This window comes from Jaculus jaculus, chromosome 10 (assembly GCF_020740685.1).
Source record: "Jaculus jaculus isolate mJacJac1 chromosome 10, mJacJac1.mat.Y.cur, whole genome shotgun sequence".
In the NCBI taxonomy this organism is placed as follows: domain Eukaryota; kingdom Metazoa; phylum Chordata; class Mammalia; order Rodentia; family Dipodidae; genus Jaculus; species Jaculus jaculus.
This window is the reverse complement of record NC_059111.1, coordinates 103,106,750-103,119,567: the sequence shown is the minus strand read 5'-3', so window position 1 is coordinate 103,119,567 and position 12,818 is coordinate 103,106,750. Positions and strand designations below refer to the sequence as shown.

Sequence of the window (12,818 nt, the reverse complement as noted above, 5' to 3'; positions counted from 1 at the left end):
ATACATTTTTTGGTAATATCAAAATTCTCTAGCAGGGTGTGGTGGCTCACAGCTTTAATTCCAGCACTCACAAAACGGAGGTAGGAGGACTGCTGTGAGTCTGAGGCCACCCTGAGACATGAATTCCAGGTCAGCCTGGGCTACAGTGAGACCTCCAACAAACAAAGAAACAAAATTCTCATTACACATAATGATTTCAATTCTCACAATTTGAATATTAAGATAATTTTCTGTAGGGATCTTCTTTGTATCTTTTTAGTTGTTAAATTTATTTGTATTAATTATGATGTTTTAATTAAATATTGCCTGTTTGATATGTTACTTAGAAATAAATTGCTAAATGAGAATCTCCCCCCATATCAAGCTTCCCACTAAAAATGTAGGCAAAATTTTACAAACTTGCCAGGATTTTTATTTTTTACCAGTCTCCAGTTCAGCAAGGGCAGATATAGAAAGAAAAGATGAGGAATGTGCTAAAAAGAAAGCATTCAGACAGCAAGACAGAAAACATGTTCACCACCAGTAGCTTTAAACCAAGGGCAGATAGGTTCATTGTTAAAGGAATTCAAGGAAATCTTTTAAAAAGTATGACCCTCTAAAAGAGAGAAGGTTCTAGAACCCACAGTTAATGGACCAAAAATTCTAAGTGAGAGCTGAGTGTTCAACCCAAATAAGAGCATCCCTGGAGTGAGGGGAGGGACGGGAAGCTCAGGTCCCAGGCAATAACCAGAACCCTCTAGGGAATTGCAGAATGAGAGATTAGGTTAGAGAGGAGAGGAAGGATAGAGAATGGAGAAGAGGAGGCTGAGGGAGAGGAAGAACTGGCGTGGAGAATGAGAGCTAGCATGAGATCTAGGGTCTGGGACTCTGAGACCTGTGCAGTCAAGGGGAACACAGGTGGGAGTGAGGAGCGATGAAGGAAGTCGCTGGTCCCTCACTCCTTCACGGAGATGCTGGCAGTTTGTTTCCTCAGCCCTAAGGAGTGTGGAGCTCCTGTCCACCAGGGGTCACCATGCTCCCACAACTGTGCGTGATGATGCCAACTGGGAGACCAGCCACATGAGCAGGACTTCTAATCTTGTTCACCTCTCCCTTCCCCTGGTCATATCTGCCATCCATCCCTTAACATCTTCAGAGATGACGGATGCCTGCCAAATTGCCTCATCCTGGGACTGAATAAAGTTTTGCATTTCTGTTCTGTTCCTGGTGCTGAACTTCTCTCTCTTTTTTTTCTCTAAAACTGTGTAGTTGAGAAAGACAACTTGTTATGACTCCCATTCTTCCCAGAATGCTGTCTGGGTTAAGAACAGGGGTCCTTCCTCGGAGCGAGGAGCTGGACCAGAAACTCAAGACTTTGACAAAAGGCCCTTCCTGCATAGCCCACAAGAGAGGACTCCCTCAAGAAAAAGAGTGGGTTTGCTGTATTTGCCAATCTCTTTGGCTGCTCTTAGACGTACTTCCCATCAGGTCTTTGCTTTCCTGGGACTTCCTTCAGTGCGCTCTCCACAACTCTTCCCCATCCCCCTCCCTCTGCTGTCTACATGGGTCCTCCACCTTCCCGTGACTCCAGACCTGAACCTGCCCCCCTTATGGGCCATGTCAAGGGCAGGAGAATTTAAAGCAGAGTAAGTGAGAGCTTGACAGATTTTCTTAGAGGAAGGGTCTTGTGATCCTGTGGTGGTTTGATTCAAGTGCCCTCCATAGACTTAGGTTTTCTAATTGCTAGGTTCCCAATGATGGAGATTTGGGAATTAATGCCTCCACGAGGCAGTATATTATTGTGGGCGGGCTTATGGGTATTATAGCCACTTTCCCATGCCAGCATTTGGCACACATCCCTGCTACTTTTGTCCAGCCAATGTTGGACAGGGCATGATGTCCACTCTCTGCCCATTCTGTCCTTTTCCCCTGGCATCATGGACCTTCCCCATCAAACCTGTAAGCCCCTTTGGCCTCCACATGCTGCTCTTGGTTGGGTGATTTCTGTCAGCAATATGAACCTGGCTGCAACAGGTATAAGCAGACAGAAGGAGTGGATGTTGCTGGGGTGTAGTGGGGAGCACGTGGTTGGTGAAAGGTGAATCATGGGGCTGGAGAGATGGCTTAGTGGTGAAGGTGTTTGCCTGTGAAGACCAGATCCCCCTCAAGCCAAATGCACAAAGGTGAAGCAAACACAAGGTCGACATGCCCTCTAGGTGGCAAAAGCATCTAGAGTTTGATTTTTGTGGCTGAGGCCTTTGTGTGCCAATTATCTCTCGCTCTTTTTCTCTCTCTCTCTAAAATTCAAAAGGAAACAAAACAAAACTTAAAAAATGCGAATCATAGAAAGGAACCTTCAGATGGGGCAACCTGTAGTCTAGGTGAAAAGGTGAGATGCCTGGGAGAAAAGCCATAGGTCGTTCCCTTCAGATCACTGAACCATGTAGCATAGATCTACCCTTTATCTTTATCTATTTACTGAATATTTTTTTTGACTTAGAGTTTAATGTAGACCATACTATGTAGCTAAGCCTAGCCTTGAATTCCTGATCCTCTTGTCTCTGTCTCCTAAGTGCTGGGAGTATAGTGTGCACTACCACACCAGGAAAATATGCTTTATAACAGAATGAATGATCCATGCATGGTGGTGCACTCCTTTAATCCCAGCATAGGTAGGTGGAACACTCTGAGTTTTAGGCTGCCCTGAGACTATATAGTGAATTCCAGGTCGACTTGGGCTAGAATGAGATCCTACCTTGAAAAACCAAAAAGAAAAAAAAAATGAGTGATTTCTTCCCTTATTTATTGATATAGGAAATATTTATCTTTATAAAATGAGTCTTTTCAGAGAAATGTAAAATCATATATATATATGACATATAATTATACATGGCACATTAAACTTCATTAGCTTTCACTAAATACTTCCCAATTTCCTTTAAGACAAGTTTTATCTTTAAAATATATCTTAATAAAAACATAAAAGTTATTATTAACAAAGAATTATGTGATAATTTAGTACAAAGTATACTTTTTGTAATATCTAAAAATTAAATCTATCCTCTGAAATATTTATCAAGTATTTATGACAAAAACATTGAAAATTCTTTCTTCTAGCTTTTTGGATATGCAGTACATAACAGTTATGTCTAGTCACCTACTTTGCAATAGCACACCACAGCTTCTTATTTCTATCTAATAAGTACTCAGTAGTAGGTACACAGTACTTACTGGTTAATGTTTCCCTTTCCTTCTTAATGTTTCCCTTTCCTTCCTTTACTTCCTCGCTCTCTTCCCCCTTGCTTCCCTTCCTTCTGTTGCTTACAGGCTTTGGTAACCACTATTCTACTCACAACTTCTATAAAATCAACATTTTTTTAAATATTCTACATATGAATGATCTCATGCAGTGGCTAACTTTCTGCCCCTGATGTTTTTCATTTAACATAATGTTTTCCAGTTCGATTCATGTTCTCCAAAATGACAGAATTTCATTCTTTTAATGACCAAATAGTGTATATACATGACACATATTTTATTCCATTCATCAGTTTATGGAAACTGTTTCTTTTTCTTGGCTATGGAAATAAAGCTGAAATAAACATGGGAGTGCAGATATCTCTCTGACATATTGCTTTCATTTCCTTTGACTCTCTACCCAGGAGTGGTACAGCTGCATCATATAGTTCTTATTTTGTTAATTATGAACATACTGTATGAACAAGTAATGTGTTGGTTCCACCCCTGCACCCTCCCCCCTTGGTTAGCCCCTTTTGATATCTGTCCCCATTCCACTGAGGGTCCTCCTCAGAGGAGTTGTTGGCATTCGCCGTGGGATTCTGAATGCATCAGCTAAAACGATAACATGGCACCCAGGGACATGAAGGCATTGGGCCATCAGGGCGGAGGCACAGGCATAGAGGGCTGAGAATGTGTGTTGTGAATGAGGTAGTCACAGTTGGAAGGTCTGACAGTCAAAGCTGCATTCAAAGGAGCTACTTATGGGGGAAAGTAAGGCACAGGGAGCGTGTAGAGGCAGGAGAACCAGACCAGACTGTGAAGACAGAGGCAGCGTTACTGAATTTGGGATGAAAAGCAGACTTCCCTGGAGGAATGTACTGGAAGTTCGTTGTCACAGTGGAACTATTCGTGTAGGACACTGTGGCCACAGGTGTGGCTTGATAGAATAAGGAAGACATAGTCCTTTAACTAAGAGTATTCCCTGTATGTGTGTGTGTGTGTGTGTGTGTGTGTGTGTGCATGTGTGGTATACTCACAGTATGCATGTGTATGTGTCCGCGTACCCATGCACTCCCCAGATCAGGAGGTGAACATCTTGCTCCATTGCTCTTCTGTCCACTCTTGTTTGGTCAGGACTCTCTTATTGATCTTGGGACTTGCTGTCATTGTTTTACAAGCTTTGGTAATTCCCAGGTCTATGCTCCCCTCAGAACTGGGGTTCCCTGCACATGTAGCCACCACTCTTGTCAACAGCCAGCACAGCCTGATACAGAACTGTCACTGGACCTCAGGTGGCCTATCAGCCAAGAAGGGTAGCTGATTTTCTGTGTAACAAGCTCAACACCATTGGCTTTTCCAATAACTATAGTGTCACCTCATATAATATGTGAAGGTGAGCCCTCACTCATTAAACTTACCAGTTTATACACGAAACTTTCCTTCTTTACACTCTTCATGGGGCTTAGCTCATTTGGAATTTTGGAACCTTGGAGAGGACTAGAGTTACTGCAGAAACTTGGACTTTCTGAGTTCTTTCCTTCCTCATCTGGACTGAAAGAATCCATGGGTCTACTCCAGTGTGCCATCCCTAAATAATGGAACTATCTAAATGTCCTTTTTTAATTCTAATATTTAAACCAGCAGTCAACCGGGCCAAGGAAACACCTCCATGAAAACCTATTGACAAAATGTCTGTGGTCATTACTAAAGCTAGAGTGTTCAGCTTAAATGAGAATGAAAGGAAGAAGAAAAGTACTTGAGGGAAAACCAAAGGGAAGTAGAGTTACTGGCACAGTTAGCATACTTAACAAATGAGAACAAAGTATAACACCGATGTATGACAATATCATGACAAAACTTATTATATTGAATGCTAACCTAAATCATATACTTTAAATATGTGGGCAAATATATACTGAAAAAAATTGGTTTTGGACTCTCTATTCATCTCTTATGTCATAAGCCTCTGTTTACAATTGTGCTAGCCTCTCATGTTGTCAGTAGATACCCAGAATCCTGCAAAGGAGTGGATGGACTTCCTCTGTGCCTGGTACTGAAAGTTGTGTGGACAAGGAAAATGTTAATGCAATGCCTCCTACAGTCCCCAACCTTAAACCCATTCTCTCAAGGATTCTTCTCTTAGCTCACTTATTTATTTATTTATTTATTTATTTATTTATTTATTTATGAGAAGGAGATAGAGAGCGAGAGAGAATGGTCACTCTGGGGCCTCTAGCCACCGCAAACAAACTCCAGATAGATATACCACTTTGTGCATCTGGCTTACATGGATTCTGGGGAATTGAACCTGGGTACTTGGGCTTTGCAGGCAAGCATATAAACCATTAAATCATCTCTCCAGTTGTCACTCTTTATCCAACTATCTTTTTCTAAATGAGGTGCTTAACTCTTTGAAGATACATGTCCATTTCAGTGCCAGAGGTAGGGGTTTGAAACCCCAAGTGATTATGAAGTGATACTTTTCCAGTAAATAGTAACGATTTGAATGAACAATGAACATTTCATAAACTCCAACTGTCTAAGTAGTCTTGAGTTTTCCATCTTCAGTGAGGGGTAGAAAGGACTGCTGATGGTGAGTCCCTGCTAAACCACAGGCTGTTCAGCAGAAATGAACAATAATGCATGCAACAATCCAAGAAGCCCATCTTATTTAATTCTGAGACTGGCTCTGGTTACAGGTATCACATGGAACTGAATTCCTGCTGGAGGGTCAGTTATTTGCCATTGTTTCACGGATCCAGGGTAGGTATTGAAAGATGTTCACATAGATGCCAACATCGGCCCTTAAGATACATCCATCTGCGTAAGACAGGATTCCGTACAGCTTCCCATTGCAGACGGCTGGGGCAGCTGAGACCTCCTACCAGAAAGAAAACACAAATACCAGCCACATTATCTTTCTGGCAAGAGACAAAGAAACAAAAGGGAAACGGAAGACATTAAGAACATGTTACCTTGCAAGGCAGCCGTCTTCCTGGCACAATGCCCACACAGATCAGATTATCTTGGATATCATAAGCTGGGTAGGCATTTCGACAGTCAGTCTGGGAGATTACAGAGATGTTCACAGTTTGTAGTGTGTCAGGGTACTTGGCTATAGGAAATAGGAAATCAGACTTTGTTAACTCTTTTATTTTTCAATACCTGTTTTAAAATTTTACCTCTTTTGCAGCATTTACCTTTTTATCATCAGAACCGAAAAGATCAAAATTCTGAGAAACTAGAACTGGATTCCATTTGGAGCATCTCCAGATAGGGAAGTCTAAATCTCATTTGTTCCTGCTTTAAAAAATATTTTTTTTATTTATTTATTTATTTGTGGGAGGGAGGGAGAGAGAGAGAGAGAAAGACATAATATGAGTGCACCTGAGTCTCTAGTCACTGAATAAAACTCCAGATGCATGTGCCACCATGTGTATCTGGCTTACGTGGGCACTGGGGAATTGAATGTAGGACTTTAGGCTTCACTGGTTAGTGCCTTAACCTATAAGCCATTTCTCCAGCTCGGTTTGACTTTTTCAAGCAGCTGTTGGTCAAGTGCATAAGAGAACTCTCCCATAAAAACCTATCAGCTGAAACTCTGTGGTCAAGACTGAAGTCACAGAAGTTATCACAATGAAGAGAAGGAAGGAAAGAGAAAAGCTGCCTGTGACCACCAGGAAGGAGGGGAGCTCCTTGTGCAGTTAGCCTAGTAAACAATAGAGAACAAAGCGTTTATTAAGATGTGAATATGAGATAAATAACTTGCCCATCTCCCTACCAGAGTGATTAACTTCTTTGAAGATATTTGTAAATATGAGACACTCTTGCAATAAAATTAAATAAATTTCATTTGATCATTTAATGAGTATCATTTGTCGTGGAAGTTTTAGAGTTTGAGGAGATTTAATGACATCGAGTCTCTTTCCTCATTTGTGAGGTGATAAACAAGCCAAAACGAAAACGTATCTGCTTGACAGAAGAACAGTCACCCAAGATACTGGGAACAATGTGTAACCTGAGCAGCAGGAAGTGGCTGGACTATGATTTAGAATCAGGGGTCCTGGTTCCTAATTCAGGTTATTTGTTTTACATCAATGGTCCACAAATAATGTCAACAATTCTACCTGTAAAATACTTGACGTGAGATGAGATGAGGCAAAGCCATAAGTGCACATAGGCTGGCGTCTTATGAAGCTTTCTCCTTGCAACTGTATTTGGAGAATTTGTGTTGCTGTTTATGGATATCTGTTGACTACAGTATAATTTTCAAATATTTTACTTACTTGTGAAGGTTAGGGGAAGGAAGGAAGGAGGGCAAGGAGGGAGAGAGGAAGAGAGAGAGAGAATGGGTATGTCAGATCCTCCTGCCTCTGCAAATCAGCTCCAGATGCATGCACCACTTTGTATGTCTGGCTCTATGTGGGTTATGTGGGTACAAGGAAGTGAACCTGGGCCAGCAGGCTTTGCAAGCAAGCACCTTTAACCACTGAGCAATATTTTCAGCTCAACTTTAGTATCTTTATTGAGAACAAGATTGTTTTATTTTAAAAAATTGCTGTCTTAGGCTGGAGAGATTGCTAAGTGGTTAGGGCTCTTGCCTGCAAAGCCTAAACACCCAGGTTCAATTCCCCAGTACCCATGTAAAGCCAGATGCTCAAAGGAGCCCAAATGTCTGGGGTTCATTTGCAGTGGCTAGAGGCACTGGCATGCCCATTCTCTCTGTCACTCTTTTCTCTATCTCTTGCAAACTAATAAATAATTTTTTAAAAAAAATTGAAGTCTTTGCTTTATTTTCTACTGTAGTGTTTTCATGGTCCACATTTCTTTTGAAAGTTATTTTGACAATGGCTACTTACTTACATAGGCCAACACAAAATAAAATAAGCTGCTTTTGTGGGGAGTGTATAAGGGTGTCACATTTTCATACTCAGGGTGTATAATGCAGATGAATGAAATACATTGCTCTTCAGAGAACTATTTGCCTTTTGGAAAAATTTAAATTTACTCTCAAATAGTCATTTTAATTCTTGTTTAGTTTTCAGATTTATTGATAGATAATTGTTGTACATCCTCATGTTATACAATATAATTGTTTGTTTTTGAAGTAGGGTCTTACTTTCGCTAGGCTGGACTGGAATTCATGGTAATCCTTCTACCTCGGTCCCTTCCCCCACCCTAGTACTGTGATTATAAGATCACATGCCTGGCCAATGTGATGTTCTGATTCATGTATAACTAGTGTAATGACTCATTACTTTGAACATGTATCATTTTTATGTTGAAAATGTTCAAAATTTCCTCTAAATATTTCAAAACACAGAAAACCTTATTATTTTTGGTGGTCACTCGACAAATTTATTCCCATTCTCCTTCCCCTCACTCTTCAGATATCTCCTATCATGTTACATAATGAAGTTATGTCTGATTTAGTATAATAATATATATTTAGCTTATGCTGGATATCTTACTATTTAGTATCTCAAGGCTTTGAGTTGATTCATTGCCCAAGATGGTTTGTAAATCTCTGATAGAATGCTGTGCCTTAATGCGAAGGACAAAGACCCAAGATAAAATAAAATTTCATCTGCATAGTACATTAGCACTAGACATAGAAATATCTTATCTTTTTTAATTTTTTTTTAATTTGAGAGTGACAGACACAGAGAGAAAGACAGATAGAGGGAGAGAGAGAGAATGGGTGTGCCAGGGCTTCCAGCCTCTGCAAATGAACTCCAGACGCGTGCGCCCCCTTGTGCATCTGGCTAACGTGGGACCTGGGGAACCAAGCCTCGAACTGGGGTCCTTAGGCTTCACAGACAAGCGCTTAACCGCTAAGCCATCTCTCCAGCCCTATCTTATCTTTTTGATAGTTCTTCTTGAAACTGCTTCTTTCATGTTTGAAAACAAAGAAGACAATGATGCAGTAACAGGCTTGAAGTATTCTTTGAATGTGGGAAAGACAAGGTGATAAAAAGGAGGCATGCAGAAGCCGGAAGAAAGCTCAGTCTGGCAGAATGGCAGAAGCCCAGAGATGAGATCTGACGCTGACAGGATGTCACTGAAGTCCCCAGACAACAAACATGACTTGCACTCACAGAGATCACATAAGTTGTAGGCCCAGGTGGAGACACTGCACTTCATACCCCTGAAGGGAAGTCTTTGGGGCAGGTTGACCACCTGCACATGATCATTGAGGTTAAAAGGCCTTTTCAGCTTAATTAGCATGAGGTCATGCTCAATAGATGAGACTGAGAATTGTGGATGGTGGATCATCTTCTCATAGCCAGACGCTTGCACATCCTTTTCACTGGGGTCGTTTGGGTTTGAGATTCCCACAATAACCCTTAGACTCCTGGAACGACATGGATGTTCATGAAAGTATTAACCGCAGATGGCTCCTCCATCCACACTGACCTATCCCTCCTCCACTAGCCTCCTCCACAGAATGTCCCCTGTAGGTCTTCCTTGTGTAATTTGACTAACTGTCCTATTCAGGCCCCAGGGTCTGATCCAAACTGCAAGCCCAAAGAGCAGAATGGTCTGGGAGGCTGATTACTCACGGTAAATGGCAGTGTGCGGCTGTGATCACCCAAAGAGGGTGGATCAGGACTCCAGTGCAGGGGAAGTAATCGGACAACAAGTAGGCCAAGTAGGGGGGAGTGCTGCCACCTTGGTGTTCTGGATTGTAGGCCAAGGCACCTGGCAATTACGAAAAATAAGGCGTCACTAAATCCCGGGAATATTTTCCAGAATCACTAGATAAATACAAAGAATGTCATTTAATCAGCTTCAAATTCCCCCATCCTTCTGTATAACACTGTTAACTTAAAAGCAACCCAGTAAAATGATTTGTCCTAAAACATCAAGAGAATGAAACTGACAGAAATACCTATTTTTAGGAAATAAGCTGGTTGCCCTTTTGATTCTTTTTTTTTGTTTTTATTTTTGTTCATTTTTCTTCATTTATTTGAGAGCAACAGACAGAGAAGAGAAAGAGGCAGGTAGAGAGACAGACAGAGAGAGAGAGAGAGAGAGAGAGAATATGAGGGCTCCAGGGCCTCCAGCCACTGCACATGAACTACAGTGCACCCCCTTGTGCATCTGGCTAATGTGGGTCCTGGGGAATCGAGCCTCGAACTGGGGTCCTTAGGCTTCACAGGCAAGCACTTAACCGCTAAGCCATCTCTCCAGCCCATCCCTTTCGATTCTTAAAAATATTCTTCAATTTAAGATACAAACTTTCTTAAGTATACAATTCAGTAGAGACTATATTAAGTAATCTAAGATTTAAGTCATTTTTTAAAACCAATTTTGAAGTTCTATTACAGTTCCACTGGAAAATGTGTTCCACAGGGTCATGTGTTTGAACATTTGGTTGCTGACTGACAAGGCATGTTTGGGGAAATTTTGCATTGTGTGGGGGGAAGACTTAGCTGGAACAAGTGGACTGTAGATACAAGCCTTGAGTTTTACAGCATATTCTCACTTCCTGTCCAATTTCTGCATCCTGGTCTGTCTTAATAGGTGCATATAGCCTCATGCTCCTGCCACCACAGCTAACCAAACCCACTCTCTTCAGCATGCCTTCTCCAACACGGTATCCTGTTGACAGTATCCTGAAACCACAGATCAACATAGCCTTTCCTTGAAGTTTATTTCTTGTCAGCTATTTGGCCACAGTAATGGTAAAAGCAATACAAGTGCTTTGACCAGAATTATTCCTTTCTCTTATTAACAATATAAGGAAAAACGATACAGTTTCCATTAAAAGATGAGAACAAATCCTAACATGGCACAGGGAGGGGGTGGGGAGCAATTAATTCATGTCAAGAACTAGCATGTGCCAGGCTCTGTTTGAAGAGCTCCAGCAAAACAGCTACACCTATCTTCATGCGTGTGGTGGACACATTCGATAATAAATACATGAGCAAACAAAATGGTATTCTAGATGGTGATGTCAAAGAGGAGAGGAAACAGCACTACAATTTGTGTGTGTCTACGTGTCAGTGTGCGAGATGCAATTTAGTATTGCATCATGCAATACTAAATCGGTAGGCGGGGTTGACCCCATAGGCAATGTTGAACAATGGCACGAACACGAGGTAGCTGATCAGATATGTGTTCCAGTCTATGCAGAGAAAAACAGCTACACTAAGTGTCAGAAATTCATGTTTAAGGAGCATCGCTGGGGTGGGGGTTGACAAGGTTTGCAGGGAACTGCACAGAAAGCAGCTAGAGGATGTGGCAGTGTTCTATGTGACGTAGGAACAACTCGAACTTGTCCATGGAAGGTTTATGTAAAGGAGTGATGATGCCGCCCACATAGCGACCTGTGGAGTAGAGCGCATAGAGGCGGAGGCGCCTGCGGGGAGAATCATTAGATAGCTCAGACAAGAGGTGTGGGCTAAGACAGCCATGGCAGTGGAGGCAGTGAGATGTGATTGGCTTTGGATATTCTTAGAAGACAAGACGACAAGATGAAATCCAGAATATAAAATTGAGGCGAGCGGTCTGGAATGATGATGACTTAGTGCTTAAAACACTTGGCTGTGAAGCATAAGGACCCAGGTTCAATTCCTCAAGACCCATGTAAAGCAGATGCACAAGATGAAGATGGTGTCTGCAACTGAAGTTCATCTGCAGCAGCTAGAAGCCTTGATACACCCATTCTCTCTCTCTCTCTCTCTCTCTCTCTCTCTCTCTCTCTCTCTCTCTCTCAAATATATAAAAATAAAATATTTTTAAAATGTAAAAAAACTCTTTGAGAGGAAACTTTAGGTACGCTGTTGTCCCCCTTAGATTTCTGCTTTCAATCCTTGCACCCACTTCCTCTTGTCCCAACATCACATCAATAATGCTACTCGAAGGTCCAGAGTCATACCTTTCTCACAAATGGGTCTGGTTGTGAGTATGGCAGTGTCCATGCCTCCACCAAGGTACATAAGCATCAGTGGGAGGTGGAGCAGGCAAGTGCTCTTCTTGGGACAATGGCAGTAATGAGACAGAATCAGTAGTACCCCAGCAGTCTGGAGTGGTGTCCCCTGTCTGGCCCCATCTTTTCATGCCTTCCCTAGCACTTTACTTTGGCAAATATAGAGATTCAGCCTCACATACTCACCAAGCAGATTTATAAAAGCCCAGAGGAGGATAAACTTCATGATTATGTGGAAAGCTTTTTAACCAGATGAATTTCAGGTGATCCTCTGAAAAGCATAAGAGAAGAGAGGGAGGTGACCAAATAAAAATAATGCTAAAGAGAGCTCTAGAGTTGGGCAAAAGTATCAACTAATGGTTTCTGTGGCAACATTCAGCTCATGAAAAGTGAGGCACTGATAGAGTAGGCATGGAGGAAGGAGCCACAACAGGCCTAGGTCCTTGACAAAGGAGATGGTTCACAGCCCTCTGTTAGAGTAGGCTTGGAGGGAGGAACCACAACTGGGCCTAGGTCCTCGACACAGGAGATGGTTCTAGAACTCTCTGTTAAATTAGACATGGAGGAAGGAACCACAACAAGGCGTAGGCCCTTGACTGCAAATGGTCCAGAACCCTCTGTTAGAGGAGGAATGGAGGAAGGAACCACAACATGGCCTTAACAC

The 12,818-nt window shown here is 41.9% G+C and overlaps 1 protein-coding gene across 1 annotated transcript; it reads right to left on the bottom strand.

Moving 5' to 3' along the window:
* Positions 1-5,950: 5,950 nt before the first annotated feature.
* Positions 5,951-12,380, bottom strand: LOC101614315 (putative inactive serine protease 58). The gene is made up of 5 exons (XM_004661158.1): positions 12,341-12,380; positions 9,783-9,921; positions 9,318-9,574; positions 6,195-6,334; positions 5,951-6,100 (listed from the first exon to the last, which is right to left on the bottom strand). Exons 1-5 carry the CDS (start codon positions 12,378-12,380, stop codon positions 5,951-5,953), a joined length of 726 nt encoding a protein of 241 aa, XP_004661215.1.
* Between the last annotated feature and the right edge of the window lie 438 nt (positions 12,381-12,818).

Bases quoted from the DNA above. Each gene is read 5' to 3' on its own strand.
- LOC101614315 (XM_004661158.1), bottom strand. From the start codon at position 12,380: ATGAAGTTTATCCTCCTCTGGGCTTTTATAAATCTGCTTG. The intron at 6,335-9,317 runs GTGAGTGCAAGT...TATTTCCTATAG, and splicing joins CTACAACTTATGTGATCTCT to CCAAGTACCCTGACACACTA. The intron at 6,101-6,194 runs GTAACATGTTCT...TCTTTCTGGTAG, and splicing joins GAAGACGGCTGCCTTGCAAG to GAGGTCTCAGCTGCCCCAGC.